The sequence below is a fragment of the Martes martes genome (assembly GCF_963455335.1).
Source record: "Martes martes genome assembly, chromosome: 7".
NCBI lineage: Eukaryota > Metazoa > Chordata > Mammalia > Carnivora > Mustelidae > Martes > Martes martes.
The window spans coordinates 128,442,305-128,462,630 of NC_137894.1; the positions used below are offsets into that span (position 1 = coordinate 128,442,305).

General features: G+C 52.3%; 1 protein-coding gene across 2 annotated transcripts in view; it reads right to left on the minus strand.

Moving 5' to 3' along the window:
- Positions 1 to 16,156: 16,156 nt before the first annotated feature.
- ESRRB (estrogen related receptor beta) overlaps positions 16,157 to 20,326 on the minus strand; it is a gene marked incomplete at both ends in the record, with an annotated part of 102,163 nt that continues 97,993 nt past the window's right edge. For both annotated transcript variants that reach the window (XM_080809393.1, XM_080809392.1), the window contains one exon: positions 16,157 to 16,401. In XM_080809393.1, coding sequence (XP_080665519.1) covers positions 16,157 to 16,401 — 245 coding nt within the window. The remainder of the gene's footprint in view (positions 16,402 to 20,326) is intronic.

Here is a 20,326-nt window from a genome sequence, read left to right on the forward strand (position 1 = left end):
TACAGGTCCATACTCTCTAGTTTAGACAGTCCTTCCATGATAGTTGTCATCATTTACCCTGCATGGTTGACATGAAAACATTACGTGAGCAAACATCCAGGGGAGCTTCCCAGTGTATACACCCCATCGTGATCATTCTCCTCCTCTCTGTTTTATGCTCATCTCCACTGGCAACATTTGATGCCATGTTCCATAACTGGTGCTAAGAATCAAGGGACAAAAATACCAGAAGGGGACGACCATCATGGTTTTACCTAGCCACTACTCTCCCAGTTCCCAGTGGAAGAAATAGTCAAGGAAAACATCATAAAGAAGCAAACATGTAGCTTTTCTGTGGGAGGAGAGAAAAAGGAGGTAGCGGGGAGAGATGGGAAGAGAAATGGAAATCACCATTATTCTTAATCATTACATGGTGCATTAGAATAATATGATTATTCAGTGGCATTCTAATTAGGGTTAATGAGGAGAAATAGGTGTGAGAGAAGCCCTGAAACATATAAAATTTTACGTGGTATACCTACCACTCCCCCCACCCCCCAGTAGGGAGGCACAAGGACCCCACATCAGGACCTCAGAACTCAGAGGTAGAGCAAGATGCAACCTGGGCCAGCAGGTGTCCAACCATATCTCCTAATGGGTGTGGTTGACAGGATTGGTAACCAGGAACCCATGTTCACTCAGTATGTCAAAGAACAGACAGTCCTTGGCAGGTGAGAGGTGGGGACTAGCAGAATGACACCCTGTGAGCTGTGAGTAGTACAGACTCTTTCTGTAGAAGGCAGAGGGATAGGTGGCACAGGTGTGATATTGTGTGAGTTGTGACCCCCTCCCTCCATATACCTACCTATAAAGGATATCACAGGATACGTATGAGTTAGCAATGGGGCAAGGGTCAGATTTAGTGGGTAAATGTCCTAGGAGGTTTCAGGATCCCCAAATAACTGGCTACAGAGAAGACAGAGGGGAAAACTACCCAGCTCTCCCTTTGCTGTCTGATCTAGGGTCTGCCTTCATGTTGATGAATTCACCATAGAATTTGTGGTTTTTGAGGCCATGTCTCCCAAGAGCTGTTCAGCCAGATTCCTGGTTACTAGTATGATGGCCTTCTCACCTCCCTCCCTCCCTCTCTCTCTCTCCCTTCCTTCCTTCTTGTTTTGGGTGGAAAGGAGACTATTCAGACTGAGAGCAACATAGGCCATGATCCAGACCAGAGTGAGGACAGAAGAATAGAATATAGTTTAGATTAGTTCCTTTGAGCCCCGAGGGCTGCATGCGTATGCCAGTTGGGACAGCTTAAGTTATGTTGGTGAAAAAAAATTGAGGAGCTTCCTATAACAAAGTCTTATTCTCATTTATCTTACATGTTATTCACAGGCCAGCTGGGGGCTCTACTCAGTGTTGTCGTCACTCCAGGAACCCCAACTGATAGAGAAGCTGCCGTCTGGATTACTGCAGGTTGTCAAAGCAGAGGGAAAGAGAACTCTAGCAATTAAAATGCTTCAGCCTAGAAGTGACACATGGTAATTCTGCTCATAACTCATTGACCAGAATGATCACATGGTTCCTACCAACCACAAGGAGGTCAAGGAGTGCAAACCTACTGTGTGCCAGGCAGGTGGCGAGTTAGAAATATATGGTGAGCAGCATGAGTTTAAGAGGTCCGTGGTCTCAAACCCATTGCTCAGGCAGTTTCCCAGACCTGGGCCATCAGCTCCTCAGTCATCAAATATTTGCTGAGAGCCTATTCTCAATCCATCACTGGGCTAGATTCTGGGAATACAAAGGTAAAAAAGAATGGCCTCTGCCTTCTAAGACCCTAAGGACTTATGTGGCAGGTAGAGAGACAAACAACTGGGACCCATTATTGTAAGTGCTATAAGTAAGTGCTCGTACTATGGGAACATAAGATCTACACTGAGAAGTCTGGGCTGGCTTCTTAAAGGAGATGATGCTTGAGCGGATCCTGAGGCTTAAGGATGAGTGAAGCAGAATAAGAAAGGGAAGGGCATTTGAAGCAGGGGGAATGGTATATGTAAAGGCCTAGAGGCAAGGTGCTTTCAGGAGAGACTAAAATATGGCCGTCACGTGGGGTATGGAATACAATCAGTAAGAGATGATGTTGGAAGGGTAGGCAGAGGCCAGGTCATGAAAGGCATTTCCCACCTTCCTAAAGACTGTGTCCTTCACCCTGTGTGCAGCAAGAAGACATCAGACTTTGAGCTGCATTTTGGACAACTCTTTGGCTATTATGTGGGGGGGGGGGGGATCACTTCACTGGGATGAAAATGGAGTCAGGAAGAACAGTTGGGAGGTGGTGGCAGATAGTAAGTCCGGTGAGAGATGCTGGTGGTCTGACCCAGGCAGAAGCAAATGAGGATGGATGGTAGCAGACAGAAATGTGTAGCTTAAAGCTGCCTATTAAGTGGATAGGATTGGTTGACCAGTTGGACAGGGTACACCTGTTATGAAAGAGGGGCCGGAAGTTGTGTCCTGTTTTCTTTCTGTGCAAGTTTACTCTGTGTTGTCTGCTTTAACTGTTTCCTAGAACAAGGCAGGGCATAAAACTATTATTCAATCTGTCAGTATTTCTTATTTGCCAGCAGTGCACTAGACACACAGGATTCAAGGCGAATCCTTGCTTCCTTCCCAGGCATGCTGGGGAGGGTCGGGGCTGGCTAGAGGCAGGAGTGGGGTAGGGGTGGGGGGCGTCTAGACTTGCCTTGCACAGGTGCTGTCCAACTTCATTTATCCTAGCTCTTCACAAAGTTCACCAAACCCATCTCCCCCTTATATTGTTATTTCCTTAATATCTTTATTGAAACCAACTCACTTTTTAAGCTTTATATATCTACTTAACTCCTTCCTAAGCAAAATATCTATAGATCATATGTTTGGATACACTAGCGATATTTTATGTAATATACATTAAAATAGAACAAAAGAAATTTAAAAATAAAAATTTTTCAGTGTCCACGTGTCACCAGAAAACATCTTGCAACTGCACTTTGAAAAACACTGTCCTGTAAGGAAGGGCCTAGAGTCAGTCCAAAATTGTGATTTTTTTTTTTCAGGCTTACTCTCTAGGTAGCCAAATGACCTCTCTTCATCATTTTTGTACTCCAATCCTTTTGGCAAAGATGCAGTCCCTAACCTCTGCTCTTGCTCCAAGCCCTTCCCGACTGCCTAGGCTTTAGACATTCAACAGTACACATGTTAAGGGCTTCCTGCGGGCCAGGCCCACCCTATAAGCTCACGGAGGGCGCCAGTGGCTACTTCCTTGCCAACATGACTGGAGAGTGTCTGGTCGAGTGCACTGCTGATTTACCTGGCCCCGTGCTGAGATGAGAAGCATCATTTAGGTCACAGGCGTACCCCTGTTTCGGCATGGCCACAGACGAATTCACTTGGTGTGAAATGCCAGGGATCACTTACGTACATGGAATGTTCTCAGGGGGACTCGAAGTTCTCTGCTCCAAGGGCTCCCCAGTTGCTGGACGTGTGCCTTTTCTTCTCAGGAAGCACGCAGTGCAGCTCAGCCGGGTTACTCCCAGTTTCTCTATTAAAAGCCTCCTTAGGCACCTTCATGGACAAGTTAACCTGTGTCTTTTGGCAGTCGCTTTCTGACACTGGACTCAGGATTCTAACAATATATCATTAAGGTCATTGCTTGCAAGCACCAGGCATTGACCCTGGAGAAAAGGGGGATTTTATTAGAGCAACACTGGAGAGTTTGCAGGACTAGGGAGGAGATGGGCAATGCGACTTCAGGAGGGGCAGGAACCTGAGCACGCACGTAGGTAGTTGGAAACCATAGGATCCTTAGAGGGCTGCTGTCATGTGACCCAGTCTCAGAAGCTGATTTGCTGAACTCACATACTGGCCCCACCCCTTATGGGGGACAGGACAATATAGTTGACAGGACTCTGAAAGGGGAATGGGGAGGTGGGGTGCTGTTATCATAAAAAGAAGAAAAGAAAGCTAAATTTGAGAAAAGCCAGGTGTCTGCTGCCGAGTTGCACAAGGAATAACAAAATGAGAAAACTGGGAGGTAATGTAGGGCTCCTTAACTTAACCCAACAAGCTGGAGATTAGGAAATCAAGACCCAGAGAGGCGAAATAATTGTCTGAGCTCCCTGGCTCTTCCGTGACAAAGGTGCTCCCCAAATGACAGGGAGGTTCCCTGACTCTTAGGGCAGGATTTCCTTCTATTTCACATGCTCTGTCTGTGGACAAAGAAAAAAAACGTGTGGCGATTGAGTCTCTGGGATCTTCTCCTCACTCCCAGCAGTTGTATTTCCATTTCCTTATTCTTAGAGCATCTTTACCTTAATATTTTAGTGGTCCATAAAAGAGGGCAGGACAAAAGCCCACAACATAAATGGAAGCCAATACCGTCTAGTTGACCCCAGGCATGAAAGGGTCCAGTAGGGTCACTTGAGACCACTACTGCCCCAACAAGGAGCCATTGAGGAGGACAGATGGCTCAGGTTGACTTCCCTTCTTCTCACTAACCCCAGGATACCCGTCTCCCCCCAGTTCCAGAAGACACCCCAAGGAAGATGAATTGGGCTGTTGACTCTGAGCAGGAGGAGACTGAGAGCCTATGCCTCTTCCAGAAGCAAGGCCCTGCCTGGTGCCTGCGTCTTGGAACGTGCTGGCTTCATTGCTCTGACAGCATGAAGGATGTTTGGTTTTGTTCCCAGTGCTGTTATCATTTATCATCCTTTTGTAAAAGCTGGCACCCTCCACCTGTCCCCTCTTCCTTCTCGCTGTCTCCCAATCCCCACCTCCAATCCAACCTCCCCATCCTGCCTGTATCCCCTGCCTCTGAGGGGGAGCCTCTCGTATTTCACCCTAGGGAGAAGGCTCCCACACTGGTTTCCAGAAGCCCAAGAGACACCCAAGTTGAATTCAACACAAACAGTTGCTGAGCAATTCCTTTGGGCAAACTACTGTGCTTTGGATGGTAAAAGACCCTGACCTCAGGCACCTTGCATTCCAGTAAGGAAATAACCATGAAGCCCCTCACAGCAAAACACTGGCATGCACGGGGAGAGATGGAGGAGAACCACACATCCAGAGAGTCTGGGAAAGGCAGAGCCAAGAGCCTTTTAAAGAATAGAAGCAGGAGGGTGGACATTGGTGGAAGACAGAGGCATGGACAAAGACTGAGCGTGGAGATCTTCAGGAAAAGATGGCTGAGAACACAAAGAAAGAGATAAAGCCACAGCTGGAAGAGGAGCTGTCAGAGGTGAGCGGGCCTGAAGGTGGGGGAGGAGGGGCCATGGAACGGGGCAAGGTTGATGGGACAAGAGAGAGGACATCATCGATGGCGCACAGGCCCAAAAGGGGCTGGTGAGTCTGGGAGGAAGTCAGGCTGGCTACGGAGGGAAACACCTTGTTTGAAGAAATAAGAAAACATCTTATTTCAAGGGCAAAGGAAAGGAAGACTGGTATGTGGTCATGGGGGGAAACTGGGTGATAGAAGGGAGCTCTATTGGCTCCATCTTTGAGGTGAGTCAGAAGTGATGTCACCTGCTAAAGGATGGATTGGTTTGAGATCTTAAGAATGCTGGAAATTGGAATATCCATGGAGAATAAAATAAAAATATAGGGGGAAATATAAAATAAAAACTCTGTGGAATAAAAGAGCTGTTTAACATTAAGGCCATTGCAGAGAGTCATTCTCACCCCTGGACCTTTGCACATGCTACTTCCTCTACTGGGAGCATGACGCCACCCACTCTTTACATGGTTAGCATTGTCTCCTCTTTCAGATCTTGGTTTTAATGTTGCCTCTTCAGAGCAGCCCTCCCCATCCCATTATTTTCCATCTCAGTTCCTTTATTCTTTTCTAGTGCTCACACTTATAAATACTTCATTAGCTGCTGCTTCTTTTTCTTTAATTTGTCTCACCCAGCTAGTAAGGAAGCTCGGGGGAGCAGAGACCCACCCGTCTGGTTTACTAGTGTATCCTCAGTGTCTAGCCACGGGTCAGATGCGTAGCAGGAACTCAGACGTGTAGCAGGAACTCAGCGAATACCTACCTGTTTGAGTCCAGGAATGCATATTAAAGAACGCGTGTAGCTAGGGGAGCAGCAGCCAGGCTGAGCAGAGGTCCCCAGAGTTGAGGGCAGAAGCTAAGGAGATGGGGAGGAGAAACTTATGGGTGGTGGGAGGTAGAGGGTAATCTGTGACAGATAAAAGGAGGCAAATTCATAGCATGTGGCCCATAACACAGGAATGGAGTTGGAGGGAGGGGAGTGGTGGGGGGGGGGAGGTAGGGAGCTGGGTAGAAACAAAAGAAAAGCAGAGGTAGGCTCAACACATGAGTTAGTGATCAGATGTTTGCAGAAAATGGAATGGATTGTCCAGGATGTAGGCTTGCCAGACTGAGCAAAGGAGCATGCGGGGCACCCAGTTACACTGAAATTTCAGACAAAAAACCCTAATAATCCCATGCAATATTTGGGACACGCTTAGACTATAATAAGATCATTCCTTGTTTATCTGACATTCAGATGTATCTGGGCATCGTGGATTTTCTCCGGGAATCCTACCAGGACGGTGAGTTTCTGTCCCTAGAGGTGTACAAGCTAAGTCTGGAACACCGCACAGAAGGCTCTGGTGTGGTGATTGATGGAGATACGGGATGGCGGGCTTCAGCTGAGGAGCCCCACCCCCCAACCCAGATTCAGTTTCTGCAGCCTCTCTCCCCAGGGCAGAGTGTTCAGGCAAGGGGCACCCTCTGGGCTCCCCCAGAGGATTTAATTCACTGTCCCTGAGCTTGGCAGTTTCTTGTTTAGAGCTCTATCCTTCAGCGGCTTGCATCCCGCACCCCACATCCCACACCCCACATCTCTCATCCATGAGCAGCTAGCTTGGGGAGGGGTTGGTGGTGCAGGGGGGGCCGAGCTCATTCCTACCGCTGGGCTGGACACAGATGTGGCCCCACGGGCCCACCTGCCCCCCAGGGCTGGGCTCCCCCCGCCTTATCAAAGGCCTCTCCTGGGTGAAGAGCTAAGTCACCCGCCCCTGCTCTGCTCCCTCGCCCCGCCGCCGTCAGCGCACACACTCGATTAGGGGGATCCGAGTGACTTACAGGGGCCCCTCTTCCCCAGGGTCGGCATTTGCATAGGGTGATGGATGCAGAGATGTCATCTAAACACATCGGCACTTTGCATTTTAAACAAAGCAATTTCCAGAGGAAGCCTGGGGAGCTTTGTCTCCTTCCAGGAACATTGCCTCCGAGCCAAGTTCTCTTTCCTTTTGGCCAGCATTTTCCACCACATCGGTCCCCAGTCCCTCTCCTTGACTGGCCGCCTGCTCACTCCCCACAACCCACCGCATCCCCATAGTAGTGACCCTGGTGTGGAGCAGGGGCGGGTTGCGTGTTCCCTAGGATGAGGAAGGAGGTCGATCCCTGGCCCCCTCATAGGTGCCTGACATCGACACCCTCTCCCAGGCCCGCCCTGCAGGAGATCCTGCAGAGTAACCTTGGCCGGAGCCAACCACCTGCCAACGTGGTTTGAAAGACACAAGATACTCGCTCCAAACATCTGTGTCCACCTCCCCCTCCCAAGACACCAGGCACCTCTAATGTCCTCAGTGTTCTGTCTGGGGGACCCTGGATTTCTTCTCGAAGCTCTGACCTCTGATATCACACAGCTGAAACTCCTCTTCACAAGGCTAAGCCTTCCCCCCCAGAGACCTTTAGTGTTGATGATAAAAATGTCACCATAATATTGGTCCATAATGTTAGGCTGAATGTTCCCCCCCACCGCCCGAAGACAAGCAGGAAAGAATAAGATAGGAAGTCCCTGGAATTTTGCCCCCAGTAATAGGGTCTGACGGCCAGCAGCACCCTCCCAGCTCAGTTGCTTACAAGGGGCATGACTTGAGGGGGTGTAACACCGCTGTAGGGCACATGAACAGCAGGGCACAGAAGCCTGCCGAGAACGCTTGTTCGGGGCCACTCCTTCCCTTCCTGTCCCGCTACAAATATGAGGGAGCTGAGGTGGACGGGCAGCAAGCTGTCCTTGGCAGGGGTGGGGGCAGACATCTCCAGCAGGGGGTGGCTTCTGTGAGGCTGGGTGCTTCCCTGCTGTGGGAGGAGTGGGCGAGAGGAATCAACACGTGTTGAGTGCCCACTATTTGTCTGACCCTTTAGGTGGCTGGTCGGAACCACGGCGTGGCAGTTAAGAGAAGGGTCTTGAAATGAGCCTGTACACACCTGGATTCAAATCCGTGCTCTATGACTGTAAGCAAGTTGGTTAAGCTTTCTGAAGCTGAACGCTCCCATAAAATGAAGACGGCGGCATGTACGTCAAACACTCATGGGGAATGAAGGGGACAACATGTGTAAAGTGTCCGGGATACAGTAACATCCCATTCACGTAACCTGTTAGCATCGAGACGGGTCCTGATCAGTTCACTGCACAGCTGGGGAGGGAGTTGGCGGGCCCCGGGCCACACCCCCAGGAAGGGCAGAGCGGGGACTCCTGAGCTGAGGCCAGTTTGAATCCGAAGTTCCTGCTTGGCCCGGGAGCCAATCCATTGAGGATAGAAAGCTTAAACCACTGTATCTCAGTGGGAGATACAGATTTGAAGATGTTCCTCCCTTGCTTCAAACTCTGCCAGGGTGTCCCCTTTGTTCTGAGATAGCGATGTCCTGAACAAGGCTGTCCAAGTCCGGGGCAGGCTGGCCTCTCTTCTTTGCTTCTCCTCTGCCACCAACCAATCAGACGGTCTTTTCTTCCGGTCTCTTGAGCAAGCCTGGAACACCTCTTTCTCTCTATCTCGGCCTGGACAGCTCCTTCTCTCCCTGAAACACCCCTCCCGGCCTCCCCTTGCTCCCTCCACTTCAAATTTCAGTCTCTGCCTGCTTCTGCCATTTGGCTTCCTTGGCCAAACCTCCCCCATCCAAAGACTGCATTGGTCCCCTTGTTACCTGCTTCTACTCTCATGTGTCACGGAAACTCTCCCGCATAAGAGACCCTCGCAAACCGCTAGTTCGAAGTTCATCTTCTCTGCCAAAGCGGCAGCACCCACCGTGCTCCCCAGACCTCGCTCCCTGCCGGGGGATGAATGAATGTGCAAAGACAGCGGGCCGAAGTGACCAGAATCGCTCAGGAAAAATGAGGGCGGCACACCTGGGATCGGAAAGGATTTGCCTTTCTGGGTGTTTGCTGAGAGAAGATACAGCTCCCTTGCCTGTGAACTTGGAGGCGGGTCCCCAGAAGGGCTCGTCCCGGTTCTGTGCAACTCTCATGTGCCTGGCCAAGCCCATGGGCAGGGGTTCTCTGGGATTCCAGGGGCTTCTGTCCTTTGGGATCGAAGTGAATTTGCAAGAGGCAGAATAAAAAGTTGGAGGCGGTAGGGTCTTCACTCTTCCTTCACTCCCCCCCCACCCCGCCATACTCTCTGCAAGTGAGGAGATTTTGCTCCCTGGATCAGCTTCTGGCCCTCCCTCAGCTCCTGCAGGAGAGCGGAAGGAAGTCCAGAGGCTAAGCCGGCCTAGGCGATGAAGAGTGGATGAAGTTCAGAGGAGGGTCACCCCGGAGGCTGAGCCGGGCAAGCTGGGGCGGTCTGGAGGTGCCCGAGAGAGAGATCTGCGGGAGCGGCTCTGTGCGGGGCAGGGAGACGAAGAGAGAGGTTTCTGATGAAGCTTTGCAGTGCATTAAAAATGTGATGTCCTGCAAATGGTGTGGACCAAGCTGAGGGGAGTAGAGATTTGGGGCACTTTGGGCTATTCTGTGGCTTGCTGGATTGTTGTTTTCTTTAGCAGTGAGTGGCTGGGTACTGGGGCTTTGTCTAGGACTTCCATTTAATGCGGGGCCTTGAGAATGGGCCCCGGAGTGGAAGTGCAGTCCATTCTCTATCTTTCTGAGCCAGCCAAAGAGCCTGGCTTGCCCCCTCCTTTCTCCCCTATTTTGGCCTCGCTCCAAGCTTGATTGCGGGGGCTTGTCACGTCTGCCTGTGGGAGGGTCCGGTTTTCTCTCTCCTCCACACGGGAAGTGGAGAGAGACTCTTCAGGACCCAAATGAGAGCCCCGGTGCCTTCACGTTGCCTTGTGACAGCTGCCAAAGGGATCTTGGCACAGATGGGCTGGGCATTTGGCCGACTACTTTTGAGGCTAGAGAGAGAGCAACGGAGAGCGGTGGCTGGGCGTGAGAGGGAATTCATGGCTGACAAAGATCCTGTCTGAATATCCGTGATCAATGAAGTTCATTCACTGCTCCCTATTACCTGCCCCTATGGCCTGCTGCCTTCCTGGCATCTCTGCCTGGACATTCAGCAGCATCTCCAACTTAATGTGGCTGATTCTCCCATCTGGCCCCCAGACTTGCCTTCTCTGCTTCTTTCCACCTCAGTGGATGACAACCCTGGTGACTTCAAATTAGATCCAGGACCCAAGTGTTTCTTCATACCTGCTCTCCTCTGACCCTGGTCCAAGCCATTCACCTCATCAGTGGGTCTCCTGGTTGGTCTTATCAATCCAGCAGCCAAAGTCTCCTGTTGAGATGTGCAATCATGGCATTCCTCTATTCAAAATCTTTCACTTAGAGTGAAAGCCTTACTTACTATGGCCTCATGTTCCCTGTATGACCTGCCCCACTCCCTCTTGCCTCAACCCGGTCCACTTTAGCCACACTTGCTTCCTTGATGTTCAATGAACACACATGGCATACTGCTACCTCAGGGCCTTTGCACATGCTGGTCCTGCCTGGAGAGCTTTTTCTCCAGATACCCACGTGGCCCTCACTTTCTTCACCTTACTGTTACATGTGACATTCTCACTGAGGCTGCTCTGACCATTCCTTTTAAAATTATATCCTGCCTCTCCATTCCTGATCCCCCATACCCTGCTTTTTCCCTCATGGAACCTACCTAACAAACTATGTAATTTGGTTATTTATTGTGCTCATTGTCTCTTTCTTCCTCCCACAAGAGTGTGCGCTCCATGAAAAAAGAGATTGTGCTTGTTCTCTTTATTGATATAGTCTCCATGCCCAGAACTGTGCCTGGCACAGGGCAGACCCTTGGTAAATATTTGTTGAAGGAATGAATGACCCTAAGTTGTATTTTCCCCTTTCACTTCTTTGGTAACAAACAGGGGAGAGTATTTGGAGAATGAGTGAAGAGAGATAAAGATATGAATGAGGTTTATTAGCTAGTCTGATCACAACTATCTGTATAGATGGGAAGAATTAGTACAGAAAATCATAAAATACAGATAGTCCGAGAAGTATTTCTATTTTGATTATGTTATGTGATGTTATGGTTGACTCTTTTTCCTATTTTTTAAGGTGGCAGCATGAATGCCAGCTGTGTGCGTGTGTTTGTGTGTGTCTATATGCATTAAGTGTGTATGCATACACACCTGTTGAGGTAATGAGGGGAAATTACCTAAAAATAACCCACAAACCGGGTACTTTCATTCGTACAGAACATTTCATGCATAAGACTTGCTAAATATCGAGTTCAAAGACTACTGTGTGAATACGATCTTCCAAGAGCTTCAGGAATCTTACGAACAGCTCATTGAGAGTTGACCAGAGCCTGAACTACCCGTGTATAGGAGTTCTGTGGGCATTAAGGTTGGCTGGTTGTGTTGTGTAATATATCTCTTCTTGTGTAACAGCTGGACAGTTAAGGGGGACTAGAGCTCCCCTGAAGCTGGTACAAGTGATCCCTTAAGAGAAAAGCACAAGAGCCATTTGGATTCAGAATGATGCTCAAATATTTTCCATGGTTGTAGGAAGAGATGTTCTTTCTCTGCTTACGATGTGAAGTAAAATGCTGGCAGCCCTCTGCTTCTATGAAAGAGGCTAGCTTGAGGACAAAGCAGACAGAAGAGGGCAGAACCGAGAACCAGAGAAGCAGAGAAGCAGAGCCACAGCCCTATTGACTTTGTGAACCTCTGGATCAAACCCTACCTGATGCTTGCCCCACTTCTGGACTTCACATAAATCCAAGACAATAAATCCGCTAAGCTGGTATAAACCAGGGTGTCTTTTATTTGCAATGAAAGGCATCCTGATACAGTGCTCCTCATTTTCTTTCAGGCCATCCCTTCTGCTTCTCACTATTCCCAAGTGTGGATGACACCTGTGTCCTTCGTGCAGTCAGCATTATGATCATGCATACACAGGTGCATTTCAGAATCCTAAGGCAGTGAACCCTTTTTGGTTCACATACATGTAATGTTCCATTTTTCTGGCAAAATGAAGATTAAATAGGGTGCCTCACGTTAATGTCAAAACTCTAGTAGCAGGGGGCTTCTCAGACCTACCTTTATTTTTCAAGTTGCATTCTTGAAGCTTTGCTGAACACGCTTTTACATGCCTACTTGGGGGCGCCTGGGTGGCTCAGTTGTTAAGCGTCTACCTCCCGCTCAGGTCATGATCTCAGGATCCTGGGATTAAGCCCCCCCATCAGGCTTCCCGCTTGGCGTAGGATCTTCTTCTCCCTCTCCCACTCCCCCTGCTTGTGTTCTCTCTCACGCTATTGAATAAATAAAATCTTAAAATAAAAAGATAAAATAAAATGCCTACTTGAACGTCTGGAGAACTCTGAGGCCGGTTCTCCAACCAGCCAGGCCCAGCATCGGCCTGAGGCCTGAGGGCAGCGCTGTCCAAGGGACAGCGAGCCCAGAAAGGTCACGTGTGAAGAAACTCTCCAACAGGCCATTCCTTATTTATTAGATGCCAGATAACACGGGACTAGGACAGAAGACTCCTAGGGCATGTGATTTACATGGGGTGGGGTGGGGGAGTCCCTGGGGAGAACACAGACAAGAGGCAGAAATACGTACACGGGGGAAGCAATGAAGGACCACCATTTCAAAAAATATATACATCTTAAGAAGCCATTCCAGCCATTTAATCATTATCAGAAAATAAAACAATCTTTCCACATCGTGCGTTTCTTTGGTGCTCTTCCACGGGCCCGGGCCCTTCTGTCTTCGCGGCCCGTTTGTCACCTCTGCCCTGCGCCCCTCCCCGGACTTCTCCCATCCACACAGGGGTAACGGAGGGCCTGGGGGAGGGAAGGGGGGAGCCCCTGCCACGGAGCTGGGTGTCGATTCTGGCTCCTCTGAAGCCCCGCCTGGCCTCCCCACCAACGCCCCGCTCTGGTCTCGAGTCTTCTACTCGGTTCTTCAGTCGTGGCCTGGGAAATCCTCGGTTTTCTGGATGCAGAAACGGGGGGCCACCACCCAGGTTCGCGTGTGACAAAGTCAGTCTAGAAGCTCTAGAAAGGGTGGGGACACGGGAACCAAACAAAACCCAGCCAATACCACCTTCTCCATGGTTGGATTTTTACATTTTATTTCTTGGTTCATTTCAATGACCTGTATCATGAGAGTACAAGTGAGAAGGGCAATTTCGTCTTTACAGATTTTCCATGAACAGCAGATTTGGGGACGGGGAGGGAGGCAAGCACGTTCCGCCCATTTGGGGGGTAGGGCGGGCATCGTAAACTCTCCTCGCTTCACCATCCCCACTAAGTCAGGGCCCCCGCTCCCAGGGGGGCCCCAGAGCTGGCAAGACCTCTAACTAAAAAGTTGGCCTACGTTTTATCTCTGATGGTCCGATGGCTCTGTTAGTACACACCAGGGCCTTTCCCACCGGCCAGAGCTCTCAACGCGCCGGAGCCATCTCCCGCGGCCATGGGGGTTTCAGAGGAAGAGCAGCGCCCCCCGTACTGGCACAGAGCCACCTCCCCCTCACGGCTGGAGGGAGGATCTGATGGCAGGACGGTCGCAGAAGCCCCGGATCCACCCACACACTGTGCACGGACTCCCACCCACCCCAAACCAGTGCAGTGAAGGTGCTTCTCCTAAAAACGGCTGGTTTCAAATACCAGCCTCGCACAGGCCCTGGCCACCGGCTCGGGCCTCACGCTGACACCAGAAGTGCCACCCCGGGGGAGAAGGTGGCACCCTCAGTCCCCCTCCCTCTCCCCCTCCCCAAGCACACAGCACAGCGAAGGCTGGGGGGGAAGCTCCCAAGAAGCATATCCCAGCTTCTCTCACCACGAGGGATCTTGGGCTCCGACCTTAGGGTGTGGCTCCTAACAGCTCTCAGACTGGGGGGCTTTGCGTGGGTCCCCTGATGCTTCCGTGCCTGTGAGCCCACCTCGGGACTGCCCAGGCAGCAAAGGATGAAGCATCCCGGACAGTAATTCCAAGGCAGCCCGCCAGGTGGCTTTGGCCTTGCACTCCCCACAGGCTAACGGGACAGCACACTTCACCTGGCTGTGAGGCCTCTTGGAACACTCTATTTTGTTCATGAGGACATCGGAGAGCCACTCTGCAGCCTCTGGGTCTCAGCCAACCCTCAGGCCTGGGGTGACCTCACAGCACAGTTCAGAGGGGTGGTGTCAGGGGGCAGAGAGGCAGCAAGGTGAAATCAGCATCACCTGCTCCCCACGGAAGGCTGCAGGGCCGTGGGAGCCAGCACCTGGCCACCTGGTGTTCTAGCGACGGGCAGGCCGATCCACCAGCCTCTCCAGGTGCCAGGAGGTGTGGGTCAGTGGGCATGGGTTCCCCCAGAAAAGTCCCAAGTAGGGCTGCTCTGGTCCTTGTTTCAGAGGGTGCCTTCCGCACCATGCCTGACCCCACCTTCATCGTCAGGGGACCCTCTGAGCTGCCGTCAGCCAACCTGTGCTCAGCAGATGGGCTGGTAAGAGCTGTCCAGAGTGGACCGACTCTCAAGGCCACTCACAGAAATCTGGTGACTGTCCCCATTTGCCTGGGGCTGAGGGGTTTCCCGGGACACAGCTTTTCAGTGCTAAAACCAGGAACATCCTGGGCAAACTGGGGTGGCTGGTCACGTGACACGGCAGCCAGGAAGACGGGGGAGGGAGTCCCCCCCCCCCCCCAGAGCTGGCCCATCGCAGTGCATGTGGGGAGCTATGTCACGCCTTAGTCTCAGGATGGTAGCAACAGCCCCTCCTGTGACACTGACTGGCCCAACCATTTGGAATGCACGGCACGGGGTGACCTGGTGTCTACTGCCCTCAGAAGCCAGCCCCACGGGGAGGCCGGCAACTTCCCGAGCACCTCATCTTCAGGGTTCCCCCACCTGTTTATCTTGCTTCTGGGACTTTCTGCGCTCAGCAAAGATTGGTTCGAGCCTTTCCCCATTCTGCCCCAATCCTCCCAGGACTGCCAGCCTGGAAATCAGTGCCTAGGATGCCCTCAGAGATGGCCATGCCCCTAGTCTCCCCAAATTCCCACAGGCCCACCTGCTCCGAACTGGCCGGAAGGCTGACGGGGCAAGCAGGAGGAGGAGCTCTGCGGAATACTGCCTGGGCCCTGCTCTTTTCAGAGGCAGCACTGTTCCCAGCTATGGACCCAAAGTCCCCTTGGCTGGCTGAACGCACCGCGTGAGCTGAGGTAGGGGCAGGAAGTAGCAGGGATCTCCCGGGAGAGGAAAGGAGAGGAGGAGGACAGGTGGGCCTTGGTGCTATGGTGACAAGCAGGTGTGCTGGTACCAAGGGGTGGGTGTCCAGGAAGATACCCGAACTCTGGCAGCTGCTCTCTGGATGGGGGTCCCTAACGGGAGGGGAGTGTGTGTCAGGCAGAAAGGCTGCAGGGAGGAGGCCCTGGGACTGGGGAAGGTGTGGGGCCGCTGGAGGAGCCCCAAGTACCAGAGTAGGCGGGGCCTCTGGAAGAAAGCCCCTGGCCTCTGGGAAGGGACAACTTCCAGTGCCACCCAGCCTGAACTGGGTGGGATACTGGGCACTGAGCAGTGCCCACCCTGTGGGGTGGGGGGATGGGGGTGGAGTTAAGATACGCACTGCTATCTCCTGGGGCTTTCATGGGCGGAAGGGGCATTTCCTTAATGGTCTCCAATCTCAAGGGAGTCAGCCCCGGCCCAGACCTCAGCACTGCCCATGGAGAAGGAAAAACATACCCAAGAAAAAGCCAGTTACAGATGAGCCCACGCCCTGCCCTCCCCTCCCTGTTCCCCTGCCCCGCTGCACTCGGGACTCCGCGCACAGCCGGGAGGCGAGAGAGCCCTTCCTCTGGGACTGCCCGTGGCCATGATACAGGGCTTGAAGGTCGAGGCTGGTGGCTGTGGAGGTCTCCGCGGCGGTCCATCCGCCGTTCTGTCCGCGGGTGGGAGTCGGTCCAGGTGCCGGGTCATCAGACCTTGGCCTCCAGCATCTCCAGGAAGAGTTTGTGCATGGGCACCTTGCCCTGCAGTTTGACGCTGTAGAAGTGCTGCACGGCCTTGGCGGCCGTCTGCCGCAGCAGGGGCAGCGTCAGCAGCAGCTTGCCCGTCCTCCGGGGCTCCTCGTGGCGCTGGCTCAGCTCGTAGTCCTGCAGCGCCTCGTGCAGCAGGTCCTGCAGCTTCTGAACGGCCTCCAGATCCTCGATGTACATGGAATCTGCAGGCACAGCGAGAGCGTCAGCGGGCGTGGCCCTGGGGAGAGGGGCGTGGCCAGACTTGGGTAGGGGGGATGTGGAGGGGCGGCGGGGGGCGGTGTTTGGGGCCCTGGGCTGTTGCCCCCCTCCCCCCCTCACTTTACAGAGAAGGAGACAGAGGACTACGGAGGCTAAACTGCCAGCCTGAGGTCACAGAGGCCCATGACAGAGCCGAGGCTTGGAGCCAGGGAGCCATCTGCACCTCGGAAGGTCATCTCTTGAGAAACCCACCAAGAGGGGTCAGTGGAGACCCTGAAGGACTTGGACATGAGCAGACCGGTCACTGCCCTGGAGGTGCCAGATGGACTATGGAGCCAGCCCACTGGAGCTGGAGTCCTGCGTCCCTCCCTTGCTAGCTGTGTGACTTTAGGCAAGTGATTTAACTTCTCTGTGCCTTACTTTTCTGAGAAATAGCCACATGTACCTCAAGAGGTTAAGTGATTAATTAAAGTCGAGGACTAAAAACAGTCCTTGTCCCGAAGTGAGTGCCCTGCTGGTGGCACCATGACCAGCATCATCACTGGGACTGTCACTGCTGCTGCCACCAGGCACCAGCCTGTCTGCTGGTTACAGCATACAAACACGGAGAAAGGGGCTGAGCTCTGTGCTCAGGGCCCTGTGGCCGGGGTTTGGGGGTTGGGGGCGGCCCGAGACAGCATGGCCAGATGCATGGGCCCACGGTGACAGCGGATGCTATTGGGAGTCCTCTAAAAATCCTGAGGGCTTTGGACTCAGCCATGAGTCACAGGTTCAAATGGAAGTTACCTAAATCCCAGCAGGGCAGGCGGGCATCTGCTGACAGCTGGCTTACAGTGAGGTCTGAGCTGAAGCCAAGGCCATTTCCTGGCACCCAATCCCTGGACTCGAGGGAAAGTGCCCGCCTTCTTCTGATGCTCCTTAAAAAGAGCTCAAGCCAGCACCCTGCACTGCAGTGCCCGATCTGCCAAAGGCGTGAAGGCCTGGGGTCCATGTGGATCAAGTGAACTGGGAGTTCTGGGCAGGCGGCCAAGGAAGGCGGGGCAAGGCGCCCGAGGTCCTCGTGAGAGCAGGGCAATGCCCTTGCGTGCTGGGTTAGTTTAGGTACCAAACCGCCAAGGGCAGCTGTTCTAACTGGCTGACCCCTGTGACTCCTTCTGTCTGACCTTCTGCAGCCACGAGCCCATGCCTCCAGGGTCCTGCCTCTTCCTCCGGGGAGAAGTGCAGAATGAGGCAGATAAGACTCTGGAATCTTCGATGCTATGTTACTTTGGCCAAGTTACTCAGGCTCTCTGAGATTGTATCTTCATCTGTAAAACGGAGCAAATGCCTCCATGCCTCAGAGGGTAGTGGTGAGGATGAAAAGAAACAGCCCATTACCAGGCACTTAGTAAGCACCTGATAAATATTATCATTACCATGAGGACTCAGCCTGGGGCAAGTGCCTTCAGCATGCTGGGGTGTTACCGGCCTCATACCCAAGATGCCTCCACTCGTACACTCTTGGCAGGTTCTAGAACGTACACCCACGATGCGCTGGTCCCTCTAAGCCTATTGACATGGCCATCCAGAACCCCTGCCTCCCTGCCAGCTTCCTTGCTCCTCCCCCTACCCTCCCCAAGGAGGCCAAAATTGGCAGCTGCCTTCGACCAAAAATGAAATAAAATAACATTGCGAGATTAATTTCTTTGCAATCCATCAGCGAGTCTGTATCGATGGCATTGATAAACTGTTAATTACAAAATCAATGGCTATGAATTTTTTCTGCTGTCAGGGAGCCTTGGAGATGCCCGGGACTTGGGGTGACAAGTCGGCCACAGGCTCCTGAGGGGCTGGGGTTTGGGACCCCAGCCTGTCTGTGATGTGCTTCACGCTTCCGCCTCGCGCCAGCCCTGGCAGCCAGGTGAGTGGTCCCGCCCTGTGCTCTCCCCCTGCCCTGAGCTGCACAAACTCCACCTACTTCCTGAACCACCTGTACCTGCTCGGTGGCCTGGGAGATGGGGCAAGAAGGGCAGATCCCTGGTACATTTTCTCATGCGGCAAAGTGTGTACTCAGGCCACGCTTGATGCTAGCAAGGCTGCTGCTGAGCTCGTGTTTCTAAACCACGGCCAGTCATCAAGTTCTGTGTTCGCATGTGTGTGCGTGCACATGTGTACACGTGTGTATGTGCGCGTATTTGAGCATACATATGTGTGCGCTGAGTGTGCACATGCCTGTGTCTGTATGTGTGCAAGTGTCTGTGCATGCACGTGCCTATCTATACTCGTGACCACATGTCTATCTACATGCATGTCTACATGTGCACATATCGGTGTACACACAAGCAAATGTCTGTTGAGCATATGTGCATGTGTGCGTGCATATCTCTGTGTGTGTGAGCGTGTGCACACATCTGTATTTGTGTGCCTGTCTTCATGTGTATACATGTGTATGTGCGTGTGCACACGTGTGCCTATGAGATCAGAGCAAGAGCAGCCAGCAAAGCTAAAATGCCGTCTGAAAGCTGGCCCAACCGGACACCGAGGCCAGTGGGGAGGAGGTGATAGATGACCTGCCTCCCACCTCTTCACTCCCCTCCCCCGGCATGGGCCAGCCCAAGCTCTAGGTCAATGATGAAAAGGTCCAGAGAGTCTAAAATCAAGGATGTGCCCTCCAAGTCCTGGCAGCCTTGCTGGTTGCACCGTTCCCACTCCATTTCCTCTGCTGCCTGTGGTCCCTCCACCCACGCAAGCTCCTAGCCCCTCCTGCCAGGGCTGGTCCCCGTGCTTCCCTCTGAGTTGTTGAGCACAGGCTTACAGGGTATGGGGCTGTTCTGCAGGGCAGGTAAGGGGGGAGCTTTGTCACTACCCATTTGTCAAATCTGCAGACCCACACCACACAAGCAGTAAACCCTGATGGCATCTAGGGACTTTGGTTAATAATAATGTATCAATATTGGCTCATTCATTGTAACAAATTACCACACCAATACAAGATGTGAACAATGGGGCAACCGTAAGCAGTCATGGGTACAGTGGTGGACGGGGTGGAACCGGGGCACAGACCTGTGGCACCAGCTGCGCAATTATTCTGTAAATTTAAAACCATTTTTAAAAAACCCAACAGGGGGACGCCTGGGTGGCTCAGTGGGCTAAGCCTCTGCCTTCGGCTCAGGTCATGATCTCAGGGTCCTGGGATCGAACCCCACATCGGGCTCTCTGCTCAGTGGGGAGCCTGCTCCCCCACCCCCCTCTGCCTGCCTCTCTGCCTACTTGTGATCACTCTCTCTGTCAAATAAATTAAAAAAAAAAAAAAAACCAACAGGACTGGCATTCTCTCACAAAGAATATACTACCATTTTGGAATCTTAAAATGTAAATGGTCTGTATAAATGCCTATAAAATTTTCATTATCATTTTGCATTGTTTAATAATAGAAGGGAGTTAAACTAAAAAAAAAAAAAATGCTTGCCTCTCTTGATCAGATCAGGTTCCCCAAAAGCAGAGCCCCAAACCAGGGTTCGGGTGTATGGGAAGACTGGGGCGGTGTGCTTTCAGGAGAAAGGAAGGGAGAGAGGCAGGCGAGTGTGAGAGTAGAAGCAAGCAAGGTGAGGACATGGCCTTGGCTTTGGCCTGATCCATGCAGAGCTCTGATCCCACTCTGCAGGAGCCCAGGCTTTTGTTCCCCCATGTGGGTCACCACTGGCTGAATGTGCCAATGTATACAGCTTTCTAGGCAAGACAGGTGAGGGCAAGTCTTGGGGAAGGGACAGCCAGGAGCTGTTAGCAGCGGAACCTGGGGCATGGAAGCACTAACCCAGTAAAGGGAGGCTGACTAGGGCATCTGTGGCATCCCCTGCCTTCTCTATGAAGCTATCTGTTGGGGGCCAACTGTCTGGGTTTGCCGGCGATGGAGGGCTCCCGGGACATGGG